General features: G+C 53.7%; 1 protein-coding gene across 1 annotated transcript in view; it reads left to right on the forward strand.

Moving 5' to 3' along the window:
• Positions 1 to 24,452, forward strand: part of LOC119111126 (bone morphogenetic protein receptor type-2) — a 32,123-nt gene extending 7,671 nt beyond the window's left edge. The window contains exons 2-7 of the mRNA XM_037234956.1: positions 18,332 to 18,448; positions 18,758 to 18,994; positions 19,326 to 19,508; positions 20,731 to 20,796; positions 21,322 to 21,614; positions 24,447 to 24,452. Coding sequence (XP_037090851.1) covers positions 18,409 to 18,448; positions 18,758 to 18,994; positions 19,326 to 19,508; positions 20,731 to 20,796; positions 21,322 to 21,614; positions 24,447 to 24,452 — 825 coding nt within the window. The 5' untranslated portion in view covers positions 18,332 to 18,408. The remainder of the gene's footprint in view (positions 1 to 18,331; positions 18,449 to 18,757; positions 18,995 to 19,325; positions 19,509 to 20,730; positions 20,797 to 21,321; positions 21,615 to 24,446) is intronic.
• The last annotated feature ends 249 nt before the right edge of the window (positions 24,453 to 24,701 follow it).

Consider the following 24,701-nt stretch of genomic DNA (forward strand, 5'->3'; position numbering starts at 1 on the left):
AGCATGTAGCTGGCTCTGGCTCTGAGCTGGAGCCGGACTGTGATAGTGCTGGACTGCTCTTTGTTGAAGACTTGTCCTGGTGGGCTGGCGCAGCCCCGCGCTGACGCCAGCTCCCGCCAGCATGTGGCCGCTTGCCAACCGCCTCACGAGACTGCGCTGTGTTTTGTACATTTTATTTTCTTAGCTACGCATCCATTATTAGGGCAGCGCGTGCTCTCCGCGCTGGAGCCTGAACTGAGTGTCGCGGAGCGGCGCGGCGCGGCATCGCTCCCATGTTTTATAGCCGACGCCGTGTTACGCCCCGGTTTGTGTTGGCGGAGCGCTGTGTGAGCGTGTTGCGGCTCTGAGCCATGTCACATGCTTGCCGGCCGGCTGCAGCCAGGCGCAGCCGGTGCAGCTGATTAGCCGGCCTTGCGACGGGGATTTTGCCTGCTTGAGACGAACCGTCTGCCGTGCTCGCCCTGACCCGCGCGTAGCGTCTTCACGCCAAACTCTAGTGTAAATGTGTATGTTTCATGGGGCTCATGAGGTTCATCCGCGGCAGTAAGGTTTTTTCAGGACGTGTTATGCAGATCTGGATGCGGTATGACGGCAGGAAACTGACATGAGTGCCATGGGTCGTGTGCAACCGACCTGTGCAAATCTATCTCGATACCAATAGAGGATGTTTGCTTTCCGCACGGACGTGCCAACGCTACTTAATTGTGATAGCGTCATGTCGCAAGAAGTTTACGAACGTAGCGCCCGATTTGTGACCAAGCATGGTTGAAGATGTGCTTTTGATACATTTGATGCCATTTTTAGCTAGGGGAAAGATGGAAAAGCATTGGAAAATAGGCATCTTTCTGCATGGACTGGGTGGGCGGGCACCACTATCACCCATCCCTAGCCACGGTTGACGGGTATTGGGCCGTTCGCGGCGCTGTATAATTGCTGCAGCCACCGATGTGCGATCTTCTATATCCTTAGCTTGAGGTCATGCCAGCGCTTGAATAGTAACCTGTGTCGAAGCCTGGGCTGACACCCAGCCCGTTGACCTGGCCGGGCGATTCGCCAACCTGACTGGACGGTCCGCTGACCCGCCGGGCAACCCACTGACGTGGCCGGGCGGCCCGCTGACCTGCCGGGCACCCCGCTGACCTGGCCGGGCAGCCCGCTGACCCGACCGGGCAGCACGCTGACCTGGTCGGGCAACCCGCTGACCTGACCAGGCAGCACGTTGACATGTCCGGGCAACCTGTTGACTTGGCCAGGCCGACCCGCTGACCTGGCCGGGCCGACCATTCAAAAAATTACTGGCCCGTTTTGCATTCGATGTCTTGGGACGATGCCGCCACGTTTGAGACCTCTTCGTAGTTACGGCTTGAAAGCATACACATTCATTTAATAACTTGTCCTGGCTCAATGTCATGGCCCGACGTAAATTTTGGGGTGGATCGCCATTGTTTAATTGCCTTGCGTCAACCATTTTTAGTTTTCATGCAAATTACTGAAGACTCAACACGTTTCATTGCGTGGTCGTAAGCGTGGCGGTGGTGGCGGCCGGTAAGACCAGAAGCAAGTTCCGGACTAATGACGGGTGGGTCGCGGGACAGGCAGTGTAACGTGGTGTGGCCTGCTGCGCTGTGCCTCTTAACGAGGCCACCATCCCCTGTTGCCCCGCGTAGGTGATGTTAAATTCAAGGAGAAGGCTTCTATTTTGTGTATATTGCGACCATCTGCAACAGTGGTCTAGAAATTTGTGGTGTACATCAATGGGTTATAGGGCGACATTCGCATTTCCTGCTACCAATCTACGGACAGATTCTAGGTCTACTTTAATACGGTCGTGGGCGGACAAATGGTGAATTATGCCCCTAGCTTCGCACGATGATTTTATCGTATTTCTGAGAGCTAGGACTGTTGCAGGACTCCTGGATGGACGCACGACTGACCCGACACTCCGAGACCATCGCAGCACATCCATACGCGTCAACTGCATGCGCTCGTGCAGAGAAACCCGCTAGCTGTCGAGCGCGACCCGACTCCCGAACGCAATCCTTGCTCCGCAGGTCGGCATCGCGCGTCATGTTCATGGCTCGCCATGCATCAGTCAGCTGCGAGACACGCCGGTGTTCGTCACGCCGGCCGACCTCTAGACCCGGCAGCGATAGATATGTATTTGGGAGCTCCACAGAGAGGATTTTTCTATCTTTCACATCGGTGTATGTGCAAAAGTCACTGAAGATAAAACAGATGACGCAGATGAACGTGGCACACTACACGGCAACGTGTGTTACCTATTTGACAAACAGGGAATCAAAATGTCCTACAGATCGCGTTGCTCGCGGTCGCTGTCGCCCCGCACCTCTGAACAGCAATTCCACTCGCTCGGTGCGCGAAATAAGGAGCGACGCCAAAACTCATTGCGGACACGTGGCAAATGTTGCTGCTCCCAGCCGTTGTTATCCGAGTGGCACCGGCGGACGCGTCATAGCGGCGCACTTCACGCTACCCTGGGCATCTCCGGTGCGTAGACAGCTGTGAGGATATTACGCAAGACTATAATATCGGGTTCAGAGGTAAGTTCGTCGACTTTGAGGCATCCTAGTTCGCGCAGCGAGAGCGTCACTCGGCCTCGGCACGTGGCATTGCATGCGGTGCGGGTGCCCAAGGTCGAAACCTTTTGCACCCGTCGTTACCGTGTCACGTTGCAGCCCCCCCCCCCCCCCCTCCCACACCGTACAGTGTCGTGCACGGGGACAATGCCGATCAGTAGCCGTTTAGTTTAGTTGGAAGACTAAACGGCTACTGACTGAGAAGACTAAACGGCTAACTGCCTTGAGAAGACTAAACGGCTACTGACTTGAGAGACTAAGCGGCTACTGACTTGGAAAGAGTAAACAGCATTCTCACTGGACTCGCATCCTAGCGAGCCCAGAATGCCGTGGGCAGCAGCGTGCTACAACTGATTTGGTCTTCTCATGAAAGACAAGAATCGATGCCGACGCCCAGAATTTGGACGCTTTGTGGGGGTTCAATCTCATTGTTTCTAAATGTGACTGAAAACTGCTGATCGAGTTTTAGCCGGTGGGATCTAATTATGACCATTTTTATCTTGAGATGAAAAATCTTCCAGCTGTTTTGGTTAAAACCACTCACTTGTCATCGCCAATTTTTCTTTACACGACTTTGAGCCCAGGAATATCCAAGACTAAGTCAGAGTCCAGAAGTTGAATGTCATCAGCGTACATAATGATCTTTGCAACATCATATGTTGCGTCAAATCCTTGGTAAAAAAAGAGGAAGAGGGCGGACCCCAAAGATTGAAACCCTGAACTACTCCGTGTGTCACATCAGGAGCGCTCTACGGGCTCTCGTATCACGACCCACCTGGCACCAGGCCGTGGATCGTGACTCTCAGCGACCGCACAGGGCAGGGCTAGGGGTAAACGCAATGACATGCTAGAGCAGAAACCACATGAAAACAATGACAACGCTTACGGAGACCGTCGTTACATAACAAATTAGGCAAGGAAACCCAACTGATAACACACCAATAAATTTACAGTAAAGAAACAGCTAACGCTCAAAAGTGTATGGCAACGGGTTACAAATGACACCAGACTTCACTGGCATCCAAGGGTGACTGGCGGCGGTGGCACGGCATACGGCTCGGCGCGGCCCGCACGGCTCGGGCCGGCGGCGGCAGCACCACTGACCTGCGATGTACGAGCGGGTAGCCATCGGTTTTACTGCTTTAAATTCGGCTCAGGTACGGCGGCCGAGTGCACATGTTCTATCAGGCCATCTTCGTTGGGTCGTAAAATTTGCATACTGCAGGCCAATCGCATATACTGGCCGAGCGCGACGATCATGGGGCGTTCATTCGACGGCGCCAGTGCCAGCTCCTGATATGCAGCGGCCGAAGTCGCTAGTGGTTTCGAACAGGTCAAGGCGGGCAGTCGGCAGGTGCGCGCTGCCTGAGGCGCAGCTACTCCTGTGTGGTAACTGGGCCTTGACCCACGGCAGCGTACATGCCCAGCCTCACGGCAGGCATCTCCGCGAAAAACGGTCTTGCAAATGCAGCTTCTGGGCACCGTGAGGGGCCCCAACAGCTGGAAAACGGCGGCGTCAGCCGTGAAAAGAGTTCCTGAACTGATCCAACACCCACCAGTATAACCGTATCAAAATCCTTAAGACGGAAGTCATGGCATAAGACACTGACATTAATGCCATGCGCAAAACAATTGAATGATGAAATTGAAGGCATCGACAATAAGCGTCTCATAAAAACATGATGATATGCGCCGGCCTTGGCAAAGTGGAGCAAGGCGAGAACATCCAGGACATGACTCTCGAAGTGCTGAATCTCAGGTTTTCGGACTTGCACATCTCCAGCTCAGACATCCAGACTGCACACCGCCTCCCAAGCGACATTACATTGGTGGGCAAATTCTGAGATAAGAAATTCGCAATGCGAGCATTTCACTGATCTGAAATAAGAAATTATACAGCAAAACGATTCAAGCGAGCAAACTTTCAAACCACAGCTGCATCACAGACCCGCTAAACTTGAATCACGTCTGACTCTCACCAGATTGGATCTTTATCGTGAGCTGCTTGTTGCAAAACACTCCAAGCGTATGTACACGGTTCTCACACGGCGGGGGCACCGTCTTTGCAAGATTGAGAAAACGTCAAAGGGGTTGACGACAACGTCATATTGCAAAATGTCCTAGCGAGGTGTCCCCCCATTTCTCAAAACCACCGTCATCAGCAGCTCCGGCGGCCACCTGGCCGGACGCCCCGTGCCGCTCGGGGAGCGCAGCCCGCCTGCGGCCGGCGGTCGGTGCCTTGGGCCTCGCGCCGGTACCAGGCTGGACCGGTGCGGACGGGTCGCGGCCGGCCGCTCGGCGGTCGGTGTCGGGCCGTCGCCCACTGGACGTGCCGATCAGCTGCCGCGGGCCGCGCCCGGACACTCTGCTGGGGCGCGGTGTCGGATTAAAGGCATCTCTTTCGGCGGGTGAGCAATCTTCAGCGACAGCCCGATACGTCGGAGGTCCAAGTCGTCTCGGCGCTCTCTGATGTTTCCGGGGTAGCCGCTGCACTGGACGACCGGTGGATATACAGCTGGGGCTGTGTCGCAGGTCGGTGAGAAGACTCGCTTGCCGGACTTACTCATCGTTGGACGACGCCATGCAGGTACACACCAGTAAGGGTGTGGTAAGAAGTTAAGTTTAAAGAAGCGATTGTGACGGACTGTGCAGTTTTCACCCGCTCGTGTAGTAATGTGAGGGTTTAAGCAGTCGTTGATCCAAACGTAATTAAATTTCTTGCTTATTTTAGATATCGCGTAACGTGGTGCAGCCAGATGAAGTCAACCATTTACCCCGACACTACTGCTTGGAAGTTATATGCCCGTTTTGTGACTGCTGACCTTTGAAGTATGTTTGTTTCCAGGTCAGCTGGACCCTGACCGGCCAGACTGACCCTGCGCCCGCCGGCGGTTTGTAGAGGTGGTCACGCTCCGCTCTCTGCTGCAGACGGCGGTCGCATCGTACCGTGCCGGTGGGTGGGCGCTTTTCCGGCGCGAGTCGGTCGGGTAGGTCTAGACACCTTTCCGTGAGCATCGACCATAGTCACGCCTTGTCATGTTCTATAAATAGCGCAAATTTCTTTACGGAAGTCCTCGAACCATTTGGGAGAATTTAGGTGGATAATATAATACTCGCTGGCTACATGAATTCACCTATCGTCCTGACACGGACTGCCTTCTCTACGGCAGGGAAAATAACGTAAACGCACAGAGAAAACGTTTATGCTACTGGTCAACAGACGAAGCTAGCTGACATCTGGAGGTGCATGCACCCTGTCGAGCTTAAACACACTGGACGCGTAAAATCCCTTTCCAGTGTGACGTCTAGGTATGTTCTTTGCTATTGACCACGGTATCTCCAACTCCCTCAGTTTATGAAATCTCAGAGGTTTTAAAGTGCCCCCCACCCGAGCGAAGGGCATTCAACCGGCCACCCGAGCGCGTGTCAATAAGGACACTTCAGCTGATGTTGATTTCCTCCTCGATGGATTATTGACGTCCACCAAATCTTGCCGCTGTTGATGCGGATGCTCCTGTTGCTGCCGCCGCTTCTGGTGCTCCTGATGCGCGAGTTTGCTGTAATGCTTCTGCTGCTTGCGCCTTGCTCCTGTTCCCGGTCCTGCCCCCACCCTTGATGCTGCTGCTGCTGCTGCTGCTCTTCCTGGTGGTCGTGCGAGCGCTGCTGCTGGTGCTCCTTCTCTTCCTGGTCTGGTTCTGCTGTTGGTGCTGCTCCTGGTGGTGCTTTCTGCTGCTACTCTTTGTGCCGCTGCTGGCGATGCTGCTGCTGCCCGTACTGCTGCCGGTCGTGCTGTTGTTAGTCGTTGTGCTAGTGTTGCCGATGCTTGTACTGCTTCTCCTCCCCTTTTTTATCTTTCCGTTTTTGCTTTCGCTGCTTCTGCTGCTGCTTTTGCTGGTGCTCTTGCTAATGCTGGTACTCCCGCCGCGCCGCTGGTGCTGCTGCTGCTACCGCAGCAACCATGCTTCGCCGTTGACAACATGCTCTCGAGGGTACCAAAGCTTCTTTGGTTTGATGTTGTAAAGATTTCTTGTCTTTTCCGGTCGGAGGACAACGTTGCGAACAAAATCGCAAACTCTTGTTTGGTATGAGCTCCTTTAAATTCGGTTATCAAGTGGCAGAGCTGCACTCAAGGGTTCTTTTTTTCTCGTCCGCCATGCCAGAGCAAAGCTAGACTAAATTATGTAATGTCCTTCCGATTATGTGGTGAGCTTGCACGCCAATGTTAAAATGGCAGATACGTTTCAGACAGAAATTTTCAAAAACTCGGTACAGTATTTTTTTGTAGGCGACAAGAAAGTCACGATGGAACGCGACCTTCTCAATTTTAAAAGCAATCCCCCTCAGCTCGCTTGTTTCAAGCCCCAAACAACTCTGTTTCATGTCAGGGCTGACAATTTTCCTCTGTGACCACAGGCCATCTTCTTTGACCTCTGGCGAGATCTTGCTGATCTACAGCACGAAGTTCTGCCGTCTCAGGCCTAAGATCACTTCTGGCTTGGGGTCATCATCCTGCTGGCGGTGTGAAGTATGTTTGTTGGTGTGTGAGCCCCGGTAAACCAGCCTAAGCCCTGAGGTCATTTTGCTGAGTTGTGGGCATCGTCTTGCTTTGGATGTGACATTATCTTTGTGGATGTTGGCTCAGCGCCGCAGTCATTCTTCAGTCTTTTAGTCTTTCGCAGTCCATGAAGGTCTCTCCTGAGATCGACGATCCTTACCTTGGCTTTGTTGAAGTGAACGTCCGTTGAGGGTTCAAACGTCCTGATCATTGTTGCGTGTTTATGAAACCACGCATGGAGCATCCACCTATATGATCTTTATAGGTGGCCAATCATGGCCCGTGTCGTTAACTTGTTGCAGCCATATTCTGCTGCACACAACTACAGCTTCTGAAAGCAGTTGTTCATATAAATGTTGTGTAAATCCGTCAAAGCTGCTCAAGAAAGCAGGGAAGTTGTAGATCCCCCCTAGCGTGTTTTTTAATAATATTTTTACTCAGTCGGTACGCATCCGACGGGGGTTATCCATAACCTCTACTGTGTTGCCAATTCCTATTTGACCCGGTTAAACTAGATGATTGACGTGCACAAACTCTGAATTTACTATTCCACGTAATAGGCCATATGTGAAAACCATTCGGTCCGTCTTTGCTTCTGCAACGGCTAGACGGGCCTTTTCAAGATTCTCCAGGGAGTTGAGCTCTCGTTGACTGTTCATGGTATCAGTGATGTAAGCTGATTGGACGGAACAGAACATGCTTATCACGTATGGGAAGATCTTATTAAAGTACACCTTAGGTATTCATTCTGTTCTGTCTCTTTGGTAGCAAAATACTAACACCCTGCCATGAGACGTTTCAGTCCTATTTGAACCTTCTCAAGTTTGGACAACCCGTTTTTCCACTGGCACGGCACGCGCTAATGGCTGGGCCGGCCGCGGTTCTGGCGCTGTGAACCCGACGAGGGAGATGTGTGTGTAGTGGTGTGTGTGTGAGGTGGTCCGTGTGTGTATAGTGGGGTGAGTATGCGGTGGTCCGTATGCGGTCCGTATGAGTATGCCTTGGTTCGGCAACTCATTTATCAACTATCGGAACAGAAGGAGCATCGTTTAACTGCCCCGTATTCGTCCCATTTAACTCACCGAGCTTAACGATTAATTGTGTAAAATTTGATGGCTTGGAGATGATATGGAGCAAAAATGTGATGCATAGGAGACTCAGAGAGAGGGAGAAAGTGGATTGATATGCCATGCACATCACTCCTTCAAGGAGGATCATAAACGCTTTGGCATCGGGTTGTACATGGTCTCCCGAGCCACACGGTGCCAGAGAGGAATATTTCCTGCTTCTAGTCCAGTCATTAACGTGCGTTTGAAGGAGAGACGAGACATCTACCGGCGGGAATTCGACATTGTAACTCAATCAACCAAGGTTCGTTTGGAGGTGGCGGCTCAGCGCCGCTCAGAGAGCGCCGGTATCTTCAATGTTGACGATTTGCCAGGCGCATTTGACTATGATGACGTGGGTCGTTGCATTGCTTAGAATGCAACCGAAAAACGTCTATCTCGAAGCCGCTATTTCAATTTAATGTAGGCATCAATGAACACGGCAAAATCCATTCGTAATAACAAATGATTAGCTAATGACGTTTTCGTTCAGCTCTAGACCAAAAACTGAGCCAACATTAACAGAGAGCAATGCTTCAATCAGCCAGGTTCTTGAAACAAACCCGTAATTTGAAGGGACAATCAGTGGCACACGGTACCGTTCCTCCGGTCTCAAAAAGACACTGTCCACCCTGCGGTACATCCGATATTTAACCTAAAATGCCACACACAACATTTTGGTCTCACCCATTCCTCATTCTAGCCAATCTCTCCTTCGAGCTGTGCCGTTTTCTGCAGCAAAGGTTAGAGCTGCATTATATGAGCTGGATGAAGAGACATCAATTTGGCTGCGTTCTCCTCGGATAAAGATTAGTTCCACTCTGTGGAAAGGTGCATGAAGCGACGCCAATGATCCTGAGGATGAGGAAGGAGATTTTGACCCTGGTGACGGAGGCCATGGCACGGAGGGTGCCACAGAATGTCCAGACAGTATCAACTACGTGCAATACGACAGCGATCATGAAGTCACAGATGAGGTATCCCTGAACCAACGATACTCACTGAACTCCCAGAAAGAACCAACCAAAACCATGGCCTGAGAACTGAGAAGACAATGCTTCTGACAACAGGTGAATGCATAAAGTTCTTCGGTGCATCAATTATAATGACAATCCTACGACACCCTTGAGTTTGCATCAGCTGGTGCCAACAAAGACAAGGATTTTTGCAACACAGAGGCGATTGGGCTTAGAGGGAAATAAAAACTTTTCTTGCGATATCTGAATGACTTAAACTCGACTTTGGGTCCTACCGAGGGAGGAAGTTCATCAAATATGGGCCCCGACATCCAGGAGAGTCTGTCGTCATCAACCGATTCAGTGCCTGCCAACTGGCGCCAGTCTCAATTTCGATCGGCCCTTCATGTCGATCCGGCTGCTGGAGTGTGCTAAAGACAAGGAAAAAGGAAAAACACAGCTGGGGCCATCAGAAAGAACAGCATCCATAAAAATGCAAATTTGTCCGAAGTTGTGCTGAAGAAGCACAGTACCCACGTGGCTTCTGTCAGAGTTCGAACGCTGTCACGTTCACCATAATGCAACTGACAGGGCAACAAGCTGGTGCACCTGGTCTCAACTAAACACGGCTCTGCGCCACGTGGTGAAGTCAGGCGATGCCAGAGCCGGTCAGCATCATACGTATGTACCCTGATGCCATTCGGGCGTACAATGCCCACATGAGCGGTGTGTATCTCACCACCGCATACTAACGCACTACAGATCCTCTGCAATAACCGATAAATGAGTGGCCGAGAGGCTTTAACCTCATTTCGAACCGGAATATCAAAGGTTACATGCTAATAAGCATTTCCGCTGCATGTATGAGATCAAGCAGTCCATTCACGTGTGTCACAAACAAGTTCGTGTTCCAAATTTCAACCTTACTTCACCTGACATTAATCTGACATATTTAGTTTGACCCCAAAATAGCCTCAGACACTTTGCCTCAGTGCAGTAGCATCAGTATGTGTCTAATGTGTCACTGTCAGCATCGGTACATTTACGAATCATTCCAGACTAGTGCACATTATCCGATTGAGGTCTATTACTACAATAACGACAAGCACGGCACAAGGCGAAAAATGAAAAGAACACAGAAAATGAAACACGCCGGGTTAGACATAGTACATGATATCAGGCAGTGCCAAGTCCCGGAGTTCCACGATCCACGTGTTCGGGCGACGGTGGCTGCCGAGGTTAGGCGGTCCCAGGACGAGACCACACGATACGAAAACATCCGGTAAGACGATGACAGACGAAAGGCTGATGGCTGCGATACACCCGCCACGTTCATCCGGGTGGTGCGCTGTGTTGCGGCAGCACGCACGGCGAACAACGACCAACGAGGGCATACCGCGTGCGTGCATGGCAGCCGCCCCCGGGGCACGTGTCCTCCACCCCTTCTTACCAAATTTCTGGCATGTATCGGGGATGCCACTCCTTTAAATCGGTGGGGGAGGCTGAGCCTTCTATTTCCACTTTCAGCCACTGTCAGCCACTTTCATTGCTTCGTAATGTAACACCAGGTATATACAAAACAAGTTATGAAGTCAGAGGCAACAAAGGAGACAAAATTATTTGACAGAATGGTACCCGTTGAAAAAGGAGGCGGTATTTCGCTCTCATTTCAATCAAAATCGCGTTGTAAATAGTTTCCAGTTTCTCCGCTAGGGGCAATTCCTTATGTCTCCTATGGATGAGCCCGTACGATAGGAGAGTTAATATCCCTAGCAATCATCCTCCAGTGTTTGGATAAACTGGGTTTTGCATGGCCAATAATGGAAACAATGGGACAACTTTATGGGGAGAGAAAGCATGGAGCTAAAAAATCATGACGCAATTTCATCTGGTATGAAAAAGTATTATGAGTTTGCCCTTGACAACTGACAACTGCGCCACAATCGCTAGAGTTATGTTACATATTATATATATTATAATTAAATCAAGGCTGTGCAGGAATGGCAAAGTCATCTGGAGGTTCACGCCTGATCTTCGCTTGACGTCAGGGTTACGTCACTGGTGCAAAGACTTCAATGCGCAGCGGGCTGCTAGCCTCTGAACGTTATCCTGACGGACAATCGAGCTCCGAAATAGTCGTACCGACAACGAAAAAAGCTGTTAATGAACGTGCGTGTGGTTAGCAAACATATGACGTATAATTTATGACAAGCATGATGGTCTGCTTTGCAGGCCTAGCAGGCCACCCACTCAAATGCAATAGTCTGAAAAGTGAAGACGAGCACAGAGGACTTATTCGCAACAGAGCGGCAGGGGGCTGCCGGTAACGTAGTGGTGAACGCGCCTGCATAAAACACTGCGCGTCTGGGAAACCAAAGATACGGGGTTCGATTCCCCGCGGTGCCCACCCTTCCTGCCAGGGTGACAGGCAGGCGACGTCATGTGGCCTCAGCAGCGGAGTGCGTCGTAAAACCCTTATGACAACAACAACAGAGCGGCAGGAACATCGGTCTGTCTTCGTACCGATAACGAACAAACTGTTAGTGGCATATGGATATGACCAGCGATCGGACTGCGTGACATTTAGCGTCAACCATTATGATATATGGGACAACCTTAAACGGCGAGTCATTGCAATGCACTTCAATCGTACCCCACACCCCGTGGTCGCGCTGCCGCCTGCGGTGCGAGCGAGAGGGCGAGCATGGCGTGTCTGTTGTCTGCTGCAGTTTATGTTTTCGCTAGATGCGTCAGATGCGTGCCAGATGCGCCGTGCTCGATCAGTGCCTATCTGCATTCCGGCGTGCCCGGTTTGTACCTGTCTGCGAAGCTGGCCGCGCCCGGTCTGTACATGTCTGCGAGGCTGGCCGCGCCCGGTCTGTGCCTGTCTGCGAGGCTGGCCGCGCCCGGTCTGTTCCTGTCTGCGAGGCTGGCCGCGCCCGGTCTGTACCTGTCTGCGAGCCTAACCGCGCCCGGTTCGCTGCTGCGCGCGGGGCCGACACGGCTCTGTCTCCACCTGTTTGCTTAGTCGCCGTGAATGTCGAACCACGTTTGTTGTGTTTTTAGGACGTTTCTGTGCTTTGCTATATTTGACGTCAAAGCGACATGCGGTTAGAATTAAGGATCGCAAAAAACCGGGTGCAAAGTATGATGTACGTTTTTGCAATGCCTTTCTGTTTAGTCGGAGCAGCTTTAAGGGTATAGGTGATAAATCTTTGTGTTTTACACGAGCAGCCGTGTGCCCCAATAATTACAGGCACTCCATCCTGAACATACTTTGCTTGACCGGAACCACTCAAAAGTCCCAATGATGTGGACACAGACTGTCATGCGTACGAAGTATCATGGGTAGCGCGCGCACCTATGTAAACCTGGCTCACGACTGGCTGTGTTTTGGCGTCGATTGCCACTTGCTCAGACTTCCGTTGCAACATTTGTGCCTCGTAATAAAATATGGGCTTACCCTATTTAATACAGCTTCCCCGTAACATCGTGTTACTTAGCCTCGTAAGAAAGAAGCTTACAATTAGTGCTCAGCGTAGGACGCTGGCAGCCTCCCGCATAGGCATAATAGCAACGAAAGTTCTCCTAACTTAGGAAGCGGGCTGCCTCTTTCAAACCTATGCCAATGAGCTCAAAAGTGAATTTTAAGGAGGTTAGTGCTCATCCTGTATCCTGGCGCATGCGCAGGCGTGTTCACTTCCCACGCCGATTGAATCTTAACGGCCTCCCTGAGTATAAGCTCACAACGCACATGCTTATGCTTGCCAATAATTCTACCTGATTGGTGCGCGAATATATGCACCTACCAGTAATAATAGATTTGTTTCTGGTAAGACGGTAGCCCGATGCTCAGGCTACCCATCTCCAACGGTCCACGCGTGCACGTTTTCTCTTTTCACGCCGATTCCATGTTACCTGCTGGGCATGCAACTTGTAATTAGCACATCATCATATTATCCATTGCATTGTAAGCACTCGGTCCGCGAGTTATTTGCGCTTTCACCTAGCGCTTTGTTCATTATCGGTACGAAGGCAGTCCGATATTCAGGCCGTAAGGGTTTTCAATTTGCACGCCGATTTCACTGTAACGTTTGGCTGCATCTTGCAAAGCACATAACCATATTCGGCGTTAAATTCTTCATGAATGGCTTGCTGACCATATGCATCTGCCGTTAACAGTCTGTTAATTATCGATAGGAAGGTAGTCTAATGGTCCGGCCGTCTTATGCAGTGCAAGCACTGTACATGCATTTTCAATTATGATGTTATTGTATTTTGCCTATTGTTTAGCGGCATAGGCACGCAAAGCACACATCATCCTTGTCATTGGTTTCTACATGATCGCCTCGCTGGTCATATGCACCACCCGCTTACGGTTTGTTCATTATCTGTACGAGGATTTCCGATGCTTCGGCTGCCGCGCAGCGTTACGCCCACGGCTGTGGTCGCGTCGCACGTAAGTCTCAACCTCATTGACGTCATCGCCCTGTACAAAGTCTGTGGACACCCGACGCATGGCGATGCCCATGCAAAGCATTCACGGAGTAAAATGCTTGTACAGCCTTGGTGAAATGTGAGGTGTGTTTTGTGGCACTAGATGGGCGCAAGGTGAAGCTAAGCAATTCTTCCTCTTTTTAATTTTCGTATATTGTTCCTCGTAAGACTTAGCTATGTGTGCCCACATCCAGAACGAGTTCCATCGTTCCGCCTCTCGCGGAATTGTAACTGGTGCTCTGCGGTGTGGGCGAGTGCCTGTTATGTTGTGTGTGCTGGGCATTGCATTACCTTACGATTTCCCTTCAAGGACCTGGAGGGTTCTGAAATCACGCCAATACTTGCAGCAGACAGGTACGACAGGTATAGATGAAGCGTGGCCTGCTGCCTGATGTTCAGCGAAATATCCGTGACGTCATATTGTCAGCCGATGACTCACGGCATTCAGCCGGTCCTAAAGAGCCCGTGAAAACCCACGACCATTGACGTCACACTATCAGTCGTATAGCAGTGACGTCCTTAGCTGATACCATGTAGTCTTCAGTGAGCCCAAAAACGCCGGTGGAACTCATGACCAGTGACGTTACACACTCAGGCGATTTAGTAGCTTTCATTTAGCACGCCAATGCTTGCAGTATACACGTACAAAGGTAAACATGAAGCATGGCCTGCTGCGACCAATATTTAGTCGCATATCAGTCACGTCACGCCATCCGATGACACTTCACGGAACATGACATACCGCGTCCGTGGGGCCTAGGTGCATTCGTATCAAATGATAATTAGTGACATCACACATTCAGGTGATTCAGTCAAACCTTTATTCGGCACAAAAATGCCTGCAACAGACAGGTACGAAAGATAAAGATGGAATGAGGCCTGTTGCGCCTGATGTTTAATCGAGTACCAGTGGCGGCATATCGTCAGGTGATGCCTACGGCATTCATTTGACCCGGAAGAGCCCTAAAACCTCGCGACCAGTGACTCATTTACGCAGTCGAATACCGGCGACACATCGCCAGCAAATGCCTTATGGCCTTTCGTCGGCCCAAAAGACTCCCGATCAATGCAAAATCACTTTCAGTGACGTCACAATGTCAGCTGACGCCTCACAGCATTTCCCCCGTACGACAGTACACGAATCCTGCAGCTGGCGTAGCTGTTCCCTCCGCCGGCCGTACAGGTACCCAAGTAAAAAAGAGCCGGTGGCCCTTACACTGCTAACTTAACCAGTTGATCTTACATTTCCACTGCTCAGGGTACAGCAGGCAACTGATGCTTTGGAAAATGTGGTGTTATGCTGTACCCTGTTGGTGGATGCTAAGCATCCTTCATTGTAAGAATGTCCTGATATGAAGGTTTGTGCAGTCCTTTATGGCTGGGTGCTTTTTAGCAATGAAGATCTTTTTGAGACATCGCAGGATTTGCATCGCATTTTTATCGTCAATTTGTTTTGTTTCTTTTGCATAAGCTGTTGTTATTTGTGCTGTGATTTACAAGGCTGTGGTACTGTAACACTGCATGTATAAAGTGGGTGACAAGCATTCAGTGATAATATGTTTGCCACAGTTGTGCCTGATCATTAACCCTGAAAGAATGCTTCCAAAAAACCTTAGCTGCTGCAGTTTTTACTTGTAGGATGGTACCTGACCATGTGCTATGTGTGACAGGAGCAACCATCATGAAGTGCATTAGAAATCATGTTAAGTTAACCAAAGATTAAGCTGTCATGCTGAATTATTTGGTTTAGGAATATACCACAATTAACTTGTATTTGTATCATAGAAAATAAGTACCTGATACCCCAAAAATTCCTGAAATGATATGTTGTTTACTGTGTTTCCTTGAACAAGTAGAGATGATTTTTCTAAAAGCACTTCAACCTGAAGAAGCTGCAGCTGAAACACAAATTTTGTGCTCTGCTGCTTCAGTTAACACAGACCTGCCATTTCCCATCTTGAGGTAATAGATTTGTGGAATTATGGTCACTCAAGGGAGAAGATTAATGCCCCAAAAAAAATTATTGGGGAGAGATGTGAGGTTCATTGTTTGAGCTAAATTGAGAAATGATATTTTGGCAGTCCCAATCCCTTCAGATTATTGTAATGTTTGTGAATGGTATGAACCAAACATATATTTTACTCATTAAATTAGTTTTGCAGAGATGTTCCTCATTAAAGGAAATAATTATCGGGAAAGGAGAGCAATTCAACAGGTTATACTGAACATGGTCTGGCCATTTCCATAACTGAAAAATGTAGAAATGTGAATTATGTACACTTTCAAATAAAGAGATATGGACCCATGACATCATGCTATGCACAGCATCACATCCAACAAATGATGGATGTATAGCATGACAGTTAGGGAATTGGTGTTGTCGTGCCTGGTCATGTGATACTCATGGTCACTGGACAATGTCAGGATGTTTGATAGCATTTTGATATATTGTATTAAATCTCAGCAATTAAGTGTTTTAAGCCATAATTAAGTTGACATTTTACTTCATGCTTAAGAAATTGAACTTGCAAGCTGAAGTGATAGCACATTTTGAGGCTCACTTGAAAGCCTTAAAAATATAGCTTGGATTGTGTTTACACTTACAACAGAATGAGCAGCATGAACACAGATTTTTGCATGCCTTCATTCTTGGTTTACCTTCTTTGTTTTTGCTACATTCTGTTGAAACTTTTGCTGTAGAGTTCCACTGATCTTCATTTCCATCAAAAATGTCTACTGAATGCATGCCTCACAAGTCTTTTATACAAAATACCAATTAAGCTGTTCTTCATATGGGAGCACCAACATTATATTTCCAGTCACACTTCAGGCCATTCTTGCATACATCCAACTAGGCCATACACCCTATGCTTCCAGAGGTGGGGCTCCAGACAAGTCGGCACACTGCTGGATAGGCCTCACTGTATTGGGGCGCTCCCTTGTGTTGCCCATTTACTGAGCGCCAGCAGCGACCAGCCGCCATAGCCAATCCAGCCTGAGACAGTTCTTCAGATGCCCAGAAGGTCATCTTGCATCCAATGCTCGCGTGTGGAGGGCGGACACGCTCCGCCCATTCGCAGCACTGCGCTCTCCTCACATTTCCACGTGGTCTGGAGAAAGCCCACAATATTGAAATTGCAGATAACAACGTTATGCCAGCAGCAAAAGCACATGGTTGCCAGATTTTTCTGCCTCGAAAATGGCCTTCGCCTGCTGCTCCACGACGCCCGGCGGGTCCGTGCGCTCACCATTCTCTGGCACAGCTAGGGAGTCAGTAGCTTTCTCTTGTACTTCATCTGCTGCTGCTGGTTTCTGATCTGCCCGATTTTGAGCCTCTTTTGCTAATTTTACGAACTCGGTTGGGCCGAGCTTGTCTTCCGTCGTCGAACGGACGACCGGGCGCGACAGCCCAGAAGCAGTTCTTCTCAGAACCGGTTGGGTTCTTTCCAATCAGATGCATGCACGTGCCATTGGCAGACAGCCAATCACTGCCTCCCTGGTGAACTCCATTCCCAGCATGCCATGCTCCTTGACGTTCTGGACCGGCGCTGCCCAAAGTCAGCCCCCTGAGCTGTCTTTAGTAGCAAGTCCTGTTATGCCATCGTTGTAGCCCGCCAACGGTTGCCGTCTTGGCACTCCGTTATCATCGGGTCTGTCCATCATGCTCACACACTCCCGCGTGTAGACGGGTCCTCCCTCCCCAGTCGAGCGCTGGCACCAGACGCTTACAGACCGGGAGCTCTCGCGACCGCTCGCCCCTGGCATTCGTGTCCATCATGGTCACGCACTCCCGAGTGTAGACAGGCCCTCCCTCCCCACTCGGGCACCGGCACCAGCGGCTTACGCACCGGGAGCTCCCGCGACCGCTGGCCCCTGGCAGTCGTGTCCGATACACGAGCCCTCCTGAGCCGCTCGTGCGCTCTGGCTGTTCGTGGCAGCCGATGTAGGTGCCCAGTGGGCGCGTGTTTAACACGCATCGCCTCAGAACACTGATACCACCAGCTGTAAGGCTCCTACAAAGGGATACAATTCAGCGTTCTAGCTCGTCTTGCTTATTGTTGTACTACAGATTCCCGATTAGCCACTATGTGTTGACTGAGGAGTCGTGAACTGATGCCCATAGAATCAACAGGAAAATGTGTTTGTAAGTGCCATGAGACATCACAATACCAGTGTCTGATCATGCACCAAATCATGCAGTGATAGGATGTTTTCCTACATATGGGTCAACATTGATTATTTACAAGAACAGCTGTCTTCAGGTGTGACCTGCTCATTGTGACCAAGTTCACACAAAATCCTTTTGTGTTTGCTTATGATATGAGGCACTCTTGATAAATTTTTTTCTGTGTACCATGCAAGCCATAATAGCCATTACAGTTGTGTGTCCTAAAGTACTAACAGTCGACAAAAGAGAAGTACATTAGTTCACAAAGCAGAGGCCATTGGGATGCTTCTCCGTAACTGGATGCAGTCTAACGTGAAGCATGCTCTGCACCAGAAGGTTAGCTTCGCGCCGTTATTTATATTGTTAAGGTCCACAATGTTTTGTGTTTAACAGGTCCCTGCCATTGTTGTTTAGTAGTGTTTATATTGCTGCTAACAGTTAGGTCTTTTCAGAATGCAGTAGCGCAAGCCAAACTGCCTGAGGTAAATTACCTGCAGTGCCTTCTGGAGGACTTCAGCACAGGTCCACAATGAAGCTGACCATTCAGTGCAAATTCCTTTTTGTGGTAGGTAAGTACCCTCCATCGCCTGAGATAAGCAAGAAGTCGGTAGTTGCGGTTGTGCAAAATCAGACCGACAAAAGCTAGCGGGGGAAGTACAGACCACCCCGGATGATGGACTAGCATATATACTGAAGTCGCTAAGGCCCCGTGTTTTTGTGCTGGTTAAGACGTTGTCAGCGAAGTATGCGTCGTCTCAGCCCGGTTGACCCCACTCACTGCGCTGCCTCGGCGCCGCTGGCCACTCGCCCCATCACACGCCTCGCCGTGCTGTGTGCGGGCCCGGCGCTGACGCCGACGCGGTCGCGTCTGGCGGCAGGCTGGGCGGCGCGGCCGGCAGCCGGCGCCGTGGCCGAGGGCGTGCTCTGCGCCTACCACGCCCAGTCGGCCGGCCCCACCTACTACGACCAGTACGAGCAGGACGGCGCGCCGCTCGGCAAGATCGTCGACGACGGCGCGCACATGCGCTGCTTCTCGGACGCCAGCTACTGCTTCTCGTTGTGGCACGACGTGGCGGGCGGCGACAACACGAGCCAGCGTGCCTTCATCGTGCAGGGTCAGTCAGCGCTCGGCAGGTCACCGTTGCCGTCACAGGCTCGTGAGCGACGAGCTGAAATAGGACCCCACAGGGAGCGTTTCTCTCCTCTACTCGACACAACATGTGTTTTGCGTGAATGCTACTTCATAACCGTTCGAGCTGTTATCCCCTGTGCCAGCTGTCACCAAGCACACATTTGTAGCACAAATGGTGCCACTGACTGGTCGGTCGTATGGAGCTGCACTGGCATTGCGAGAGCATCGGCAGCGGTGTGCGAACATGACAGGCGGACGGCTGCTCACACGGAGCCGTCTGACCATGCGGCGCCGTGCTGGCCTCTGCCCGGCAGGCTGCATAAACATCGCGCAGCCGCAGGCGCAGTGCGACCAGCCCAGCTGCACGGCGCACGGCGAGAGCTCACGCGGCAACAACACCCATTTCTGCTGCTGCCACGGCAACCTGTGCAACGTCCAGGTCACCTACGTGCCGCTGCCGGCGGTGGCGGCTACGCCCGACACGAGCGCCGCGCCACGTACGTCACGCTGCCGGCTCGGGGCTCTCAGCGGCTATCACTCGGCACTCCCTCAGAACACGCCCGGCAGGGGACACAGGGACCTCTCACGTCTGCCGGCTCGGGGCTCTCAGCGGCTGTCACTCGGCACTCCCTCAGAGCACGCCCGGCAGGGGGACACAGGGACCTCTCACGTCTGCCGGCCCGGGGCTCTCAGCGGCTGTCACTCGGCACTCCCTCAGAGCACGCCCGGCAGGGGGACACAGGGACCTCTCACGTCTGCCGGCCCGGGGCTCTCAGCGGCTGTCACATGGCACTCCTCTAGCACACCCGACAGGGGACACAGGGACCTCTCATCTGCCGACCCGGCCTTTCAGCGGCTGTCACATGGCACTCCCTTAGGTCACACCCACGGGGGACACAGGGACCTCTCACGTCTGCCGACCCGGCCTCAGCGGCTGTCACATGGCACTCCCTAGGCACACCCCGACAGGGGACACAGGGACCTCTCACGTCTGCCGGCCCTCCTCAGCGGCTGTCACTGGCACTCCCTTAGGTCACACCCGACAGGAGGACACAGGGGTCTCTCATGTCTGCCGGCCCGGCCTCTCAGCGGCTGTCACATGGCACTCCCTCAAGTCACACCCGACAGAGGGACCCGAGACCTGGAGGCGGACCATACTGCTGCGTTGTGGGCCATGTGGTTACTCAAATCTCCCTCTCATCTGTGACTGATACTCGTTCCATCGCTCTGCCACTCGAGCATGTGTTCCCATAACGTCTGGTTTTTGCCGCATCGTAAGTCCCACACCACCTCGCTGTTCTATGAGTTGTATCCCTCCCACTGCCCCTACATCAGCACCTGTGTCATTCATCGCTCTATTTTTTTAAGGGGGACCTGTGGTCATACCACCTTCCCCCTTTTGTGCACCTAGTCTGCCTTCCCCCTTTGTTCTACTTGAAGCCATGCATCCTGGAATTCGGGGCCAAACCAGTTCACTTCGTTTTAGACTCTTGGGCCGCACCACCGCCTCCTATACTGTCACCCTCAGTTCTAACACCTATCTCTTTAGACGTCTACGGTCTTATCTCCCTATGCTGTTCTGGGATCGTTTCGGACCGATGCCCGTACCTGAACCACGCCCTACTCGTAATGCTGGGTCGATATGTCCGCTCCATTCCATTAGTATCCAGTCTGTGACGTGGTGAACCCCGTCCGATGACGCCCGCTGTATGTCGCCAGAGCTGGACACGCCCAGCACAGTGGCGGTGGTGTGCGGCTCCCTGGTGTGCGTGCTGCTGGTGCTGGGCGCCGTGCTGTGGCGCTGCCGCGGCTGGTACCGCCGCTCGCCGCACCCGCCGCCGGCCGCCGCCGAGCCCGCCCCCTTCACGCCCACCGTGGACCTGGCCGAGCTGCAGCTGGTCGACGTGATCGGTGAGGGGGGCGCCACGGGCGGGGGACCGCGGCCGCCGCTGCCGCTGCCCAGCGGGCTCCGGCATTGGCCTTGTGGGATTCTCCGTGCGCTTGAGAGGTGTTTGCATACATCAACTTTCCCTGAGCTTTCCCGGGTGTGCAAGTTTTGCGAGTCAGCCAGTTCTGTGCAACCGTCCAGATTATACATCACGTCGCATTTCGTTGTCTTATAAATGCACTCGTAAATCATGTTGGATTTCTGTTGAAATATCCCTGAGACATCGTTGATACCACGTGGCAACAGGCCGTAGCCTTCCTTCAGATCAATATCTAAGGAAGGGTTGGGTGCATGTGCGTGTCTGTCCGTTCACGCCGCTGGCGTGCGATTCGCGGTTCCTAAAGGCTTGTCGGCGCCCCCAGGCCGCGGTCGCTACGGCTCCGTACGCGAAGGCCTGCTGTACGGCGAGGACGTGGCCGTCAAGATCTTCCCGGCCTGGTACCGGCACTACTTCATGTCGGAGCGCGACATCTACTCGCTGCCCTGGATGGACCACCCGAGCCTGGCGCACCTGTACGGCGCCGACGAGCGCGTGACCGAGGCGGGCACCGAGTACCTGCTGGTGCTGTCGCACGTGCCGCAGGGCACCGTGCACGACTTTCTCTGCCAGAACACGCTGCAGTTCCAGCAGATGTGCCGCATGGCCATGACGGCCGTCAGCGGGCTGGCGCACCTGCACACGCCCATCGAGCGCAGAGGTGAGACTGGGGCCTCTTGTGGCGCCTCACCGCACACGCCCATCGAGCGCAGAGGTGAGACTGGGGCCTCTTGTGGCGCCTCAACCTGCACACGAGAGCCCATCGAGCGCAGAGGTGAGGGACGGGGGCCCTCTTGTGGCGCCTCGCAACCCGGCCAACAGCCCAGCGAGCGCAGAGGGGAGACTGGGGGCCTCTTGTGGCGGCCTCACCTGCAAACGCCCATCGAGCCGCAGAGGTTGAGACTGGGGCCCTTGTGGCGCCTCACCTGCAACACGCCCATCGAGCGCAGAGGTGAGACTGGGGCCTCTTGTGGCGCCTCAAACCTGCACAACGCCCATCGAGTCGCAGAGGTGAGACTGGGGCCTCTTGTGGCGCCTTCACCTGCACACGCCCATCGAGCGCAGAGGTTGAGACTGGGGCCGTCTTGTGGCGGTCCTCAACGTGCACACGCCCATCGAGCGCAGAGGTGAGACTGGGGCTCGTGGCGCACTCACCTGCACACGCCCATCGAGCGCAGAGGTGAGACTGGGGCCTCTTGTGGCGCCTCACCTGCACACGCCCATCGAGCGCAGAGGTGAGACTGGGGTCTCGTACAGCGCCTCACCTGCACACGCCATCGAGCGCAGAGGTGAGACTGGGGCCTCTTGTGCGCCTCACCTGCACACGCCCATCGAGCGCAGAGGTGAGACTGGGGCCTCTTGTGTCGCCTCACCTGCACACGCCCATCGAGCGCAGAGGTGAGACTGGGGCCTCTTGTGTCCTCACCTGCACACGCCCATCGAGCGCAGAGGTGAGACTGGGGCTCGTGCGCCTCACCTGCACACGCCCATCGAGCGCAGAGGTGAGACTGGGGTCTTGTGCGCCTCACCTGCACACGCCCATCGAGCGCGGAGGTGAGACTGGGGCCTCTTGTGTCGCCTCACCTGCACACGCCCATCGAGCGCAGAGGTGAGACTGGGGCCTCTTGTGTCGCCTCACCTGCACACGCCCATCGAGCGCAGAGGTGAGACTGGGGTCTCTTGTGTCGCCTCACCTGCACACGCCCATCGAGCGCAGAGGTGAGACTGGGGTCTCGTACAGCGCGCTCACCTGCACACGCCCATCGAGCGCAGAGGTGAGACTGGGGCTCGTGCGCGCTCACCTGCACACGCCATCGAGCGCAGAGGTGAGACTGGGGCCTCTTGTCGCCTCACCTGCACACGCCCATCGAGCGCAGAGGTGAGACTGGGGTCTCGTACAGCGCGCTCACCTGCACACGCCCATCGAGCGCAGAGGTGAGACTGGGGCTCTTGTGCGCCTCACCTGCACACGCCCATCGAGCGCAGAGGTGAGACTGGGGTCTCGCAGTGCGCTCACCTGCACACGCCCATCGAGCGCAGAGGTGAGACTGGGGTCTCTTGGCGCCACCTGCACACGCCCATCGAGCGCAGAGGTGAGACTGGGGCTCTCTGTGCGCCTCACCTGCACACGCCCATCGAGCGCAGAGGTGAGACTGGGGTCTCGTACAGCGCGCTCACCTGCACACGCCCATCGAGCGCAGAGGTGAGACTGGGGTCTCGTACAGCGCGCTCACCTGCACACGCCATCGAGCGCAGAGGTGAGACTGGGGCTCGTGTCGCCTCACCTGCACACGCCCATCGAGCGCAGAGGTGAGACTGGGGTCTCGTACAGCGCGCTCACCTGCACACGCCCATCGAGCGCAGAGGTGAGACTGGGGTCTCGTACAGCCGCTCACCTGCACACGCCCATCGAGCGCAGAGGTGAGACTGGGGTCTCGTACAGCGCGCTCACCTGCACACGCCCATCGAGCGCAGAGGTGAGACTGGGGTCTCGTACAGCGCGCTCACCTGCACACGCCATCGAGCGCAGAGGTGAGACTGGGGTCTCGTACAGCGCGCTCACCTGCACACGCCATCGAGCGCAGAGGTGAGACTGGGGTCTCGTACAGCGCCTCACCTGCACACGCCCATCGAGCGCAGAGGTGAGACTGGGGCCTCTTGTGCGCCTCACCTGCACACGCCCATCGAGCGCAGAGGTGAGACTGGGGTCTCGTTCAGCGCGCTCACCTGCACGCCCATCGAGCGCAGAGGTGAGACTGGGGCCTCTTGTGTCGCCTCACCTGCACACGCCCATCGAGCGCAGAGGTGAGACTGGGGTCTCGTACAGCGCGCTCACCTGCACACGCCCATCGAGCGCAGAGGTGAGACTGGGGTCTCGTACAGCGCGCTCACCTGCACACGCCCATCGAGCGCAGAGGTGAGACTGGGGTCTCGTGGCGCCTCACCTGCACGTGCCCATCGAGCGCGGGTGAGACTGGGGCTCGTGTCGCCTCACCTGCACACGCCCATCGAGCGCAGAGGTGAGACTGGGGCCTCTTGTGGCGCCTCACCTGCACACGCCCATCGAGCGCAGAGGTGAGACTGGGCCTCTTGTGGCGCCTCACCTGCACACGCCCATCAAGCGCAGAGGTGAGACTGGGGCTCTTTGGCGCCTCACCTGCACACGCCATCGAGCGCAGAGGTGAGACTGGGGCTCTTGTGGCGCCTCACCTGCACACGCCCATCGAGCGCAGAGGTGAGACTGGGGTCTCGTACAGCGCGCTCACCTGCACACGCCATCGAGCGCAGAGGTGGACTGGGGTCTCGTACAGCGCGCTCACCTGCACACGCCCATCGAGCGCAGAGGTGAGACTGGGCCTCTTGTGCGCCTCACCTGCACACGCCCATCGAGCGCAGAGGTGAGACTGGGGCCTCTTGTGGCGCCTCACCTGCACACGCCATCGAGCGCAGAGGTGAGACTGGAGCCTCTTGTGTCGCCTTCACCTGCACACGCCCATCGAGCGCAGAGGTGAGACTGGGGTCTCGTACAGCGCGCTCACCTGCACACGCCCATCGAGCGCAGAGGTGAGACTGGGGCCTTCTTGTGTCGCCTTCACTCACACCTGCACACGCCCATCGAGCGCAGAGGTGAGACTGGGGCTCTGTGTCGCCTTCACCTGCACACGCCCATCGAGCGCAGAGGTGAGACTGGAGCCTCTTGTGTCG

Source organism: Pollicipes pollicipes, unplaced genomic scaffold (assembly GCF_011947565.3).
Source record: "Pollicipes pollicipes isolate AB1234 unplaced genomic scaffold, Ppol_2.1 Scaffold_7261;HRSCAF=8764_pilon_pilon_pilon, whole genome shotgun sequence".
Taxonomy (NCBI): Eukaryota; Metazoa; Arthropoda; class Thecostraca; order Pollicipedomorpha; family Pollicipedidae; genus Pollicipes; species Pollicipes pollicipes.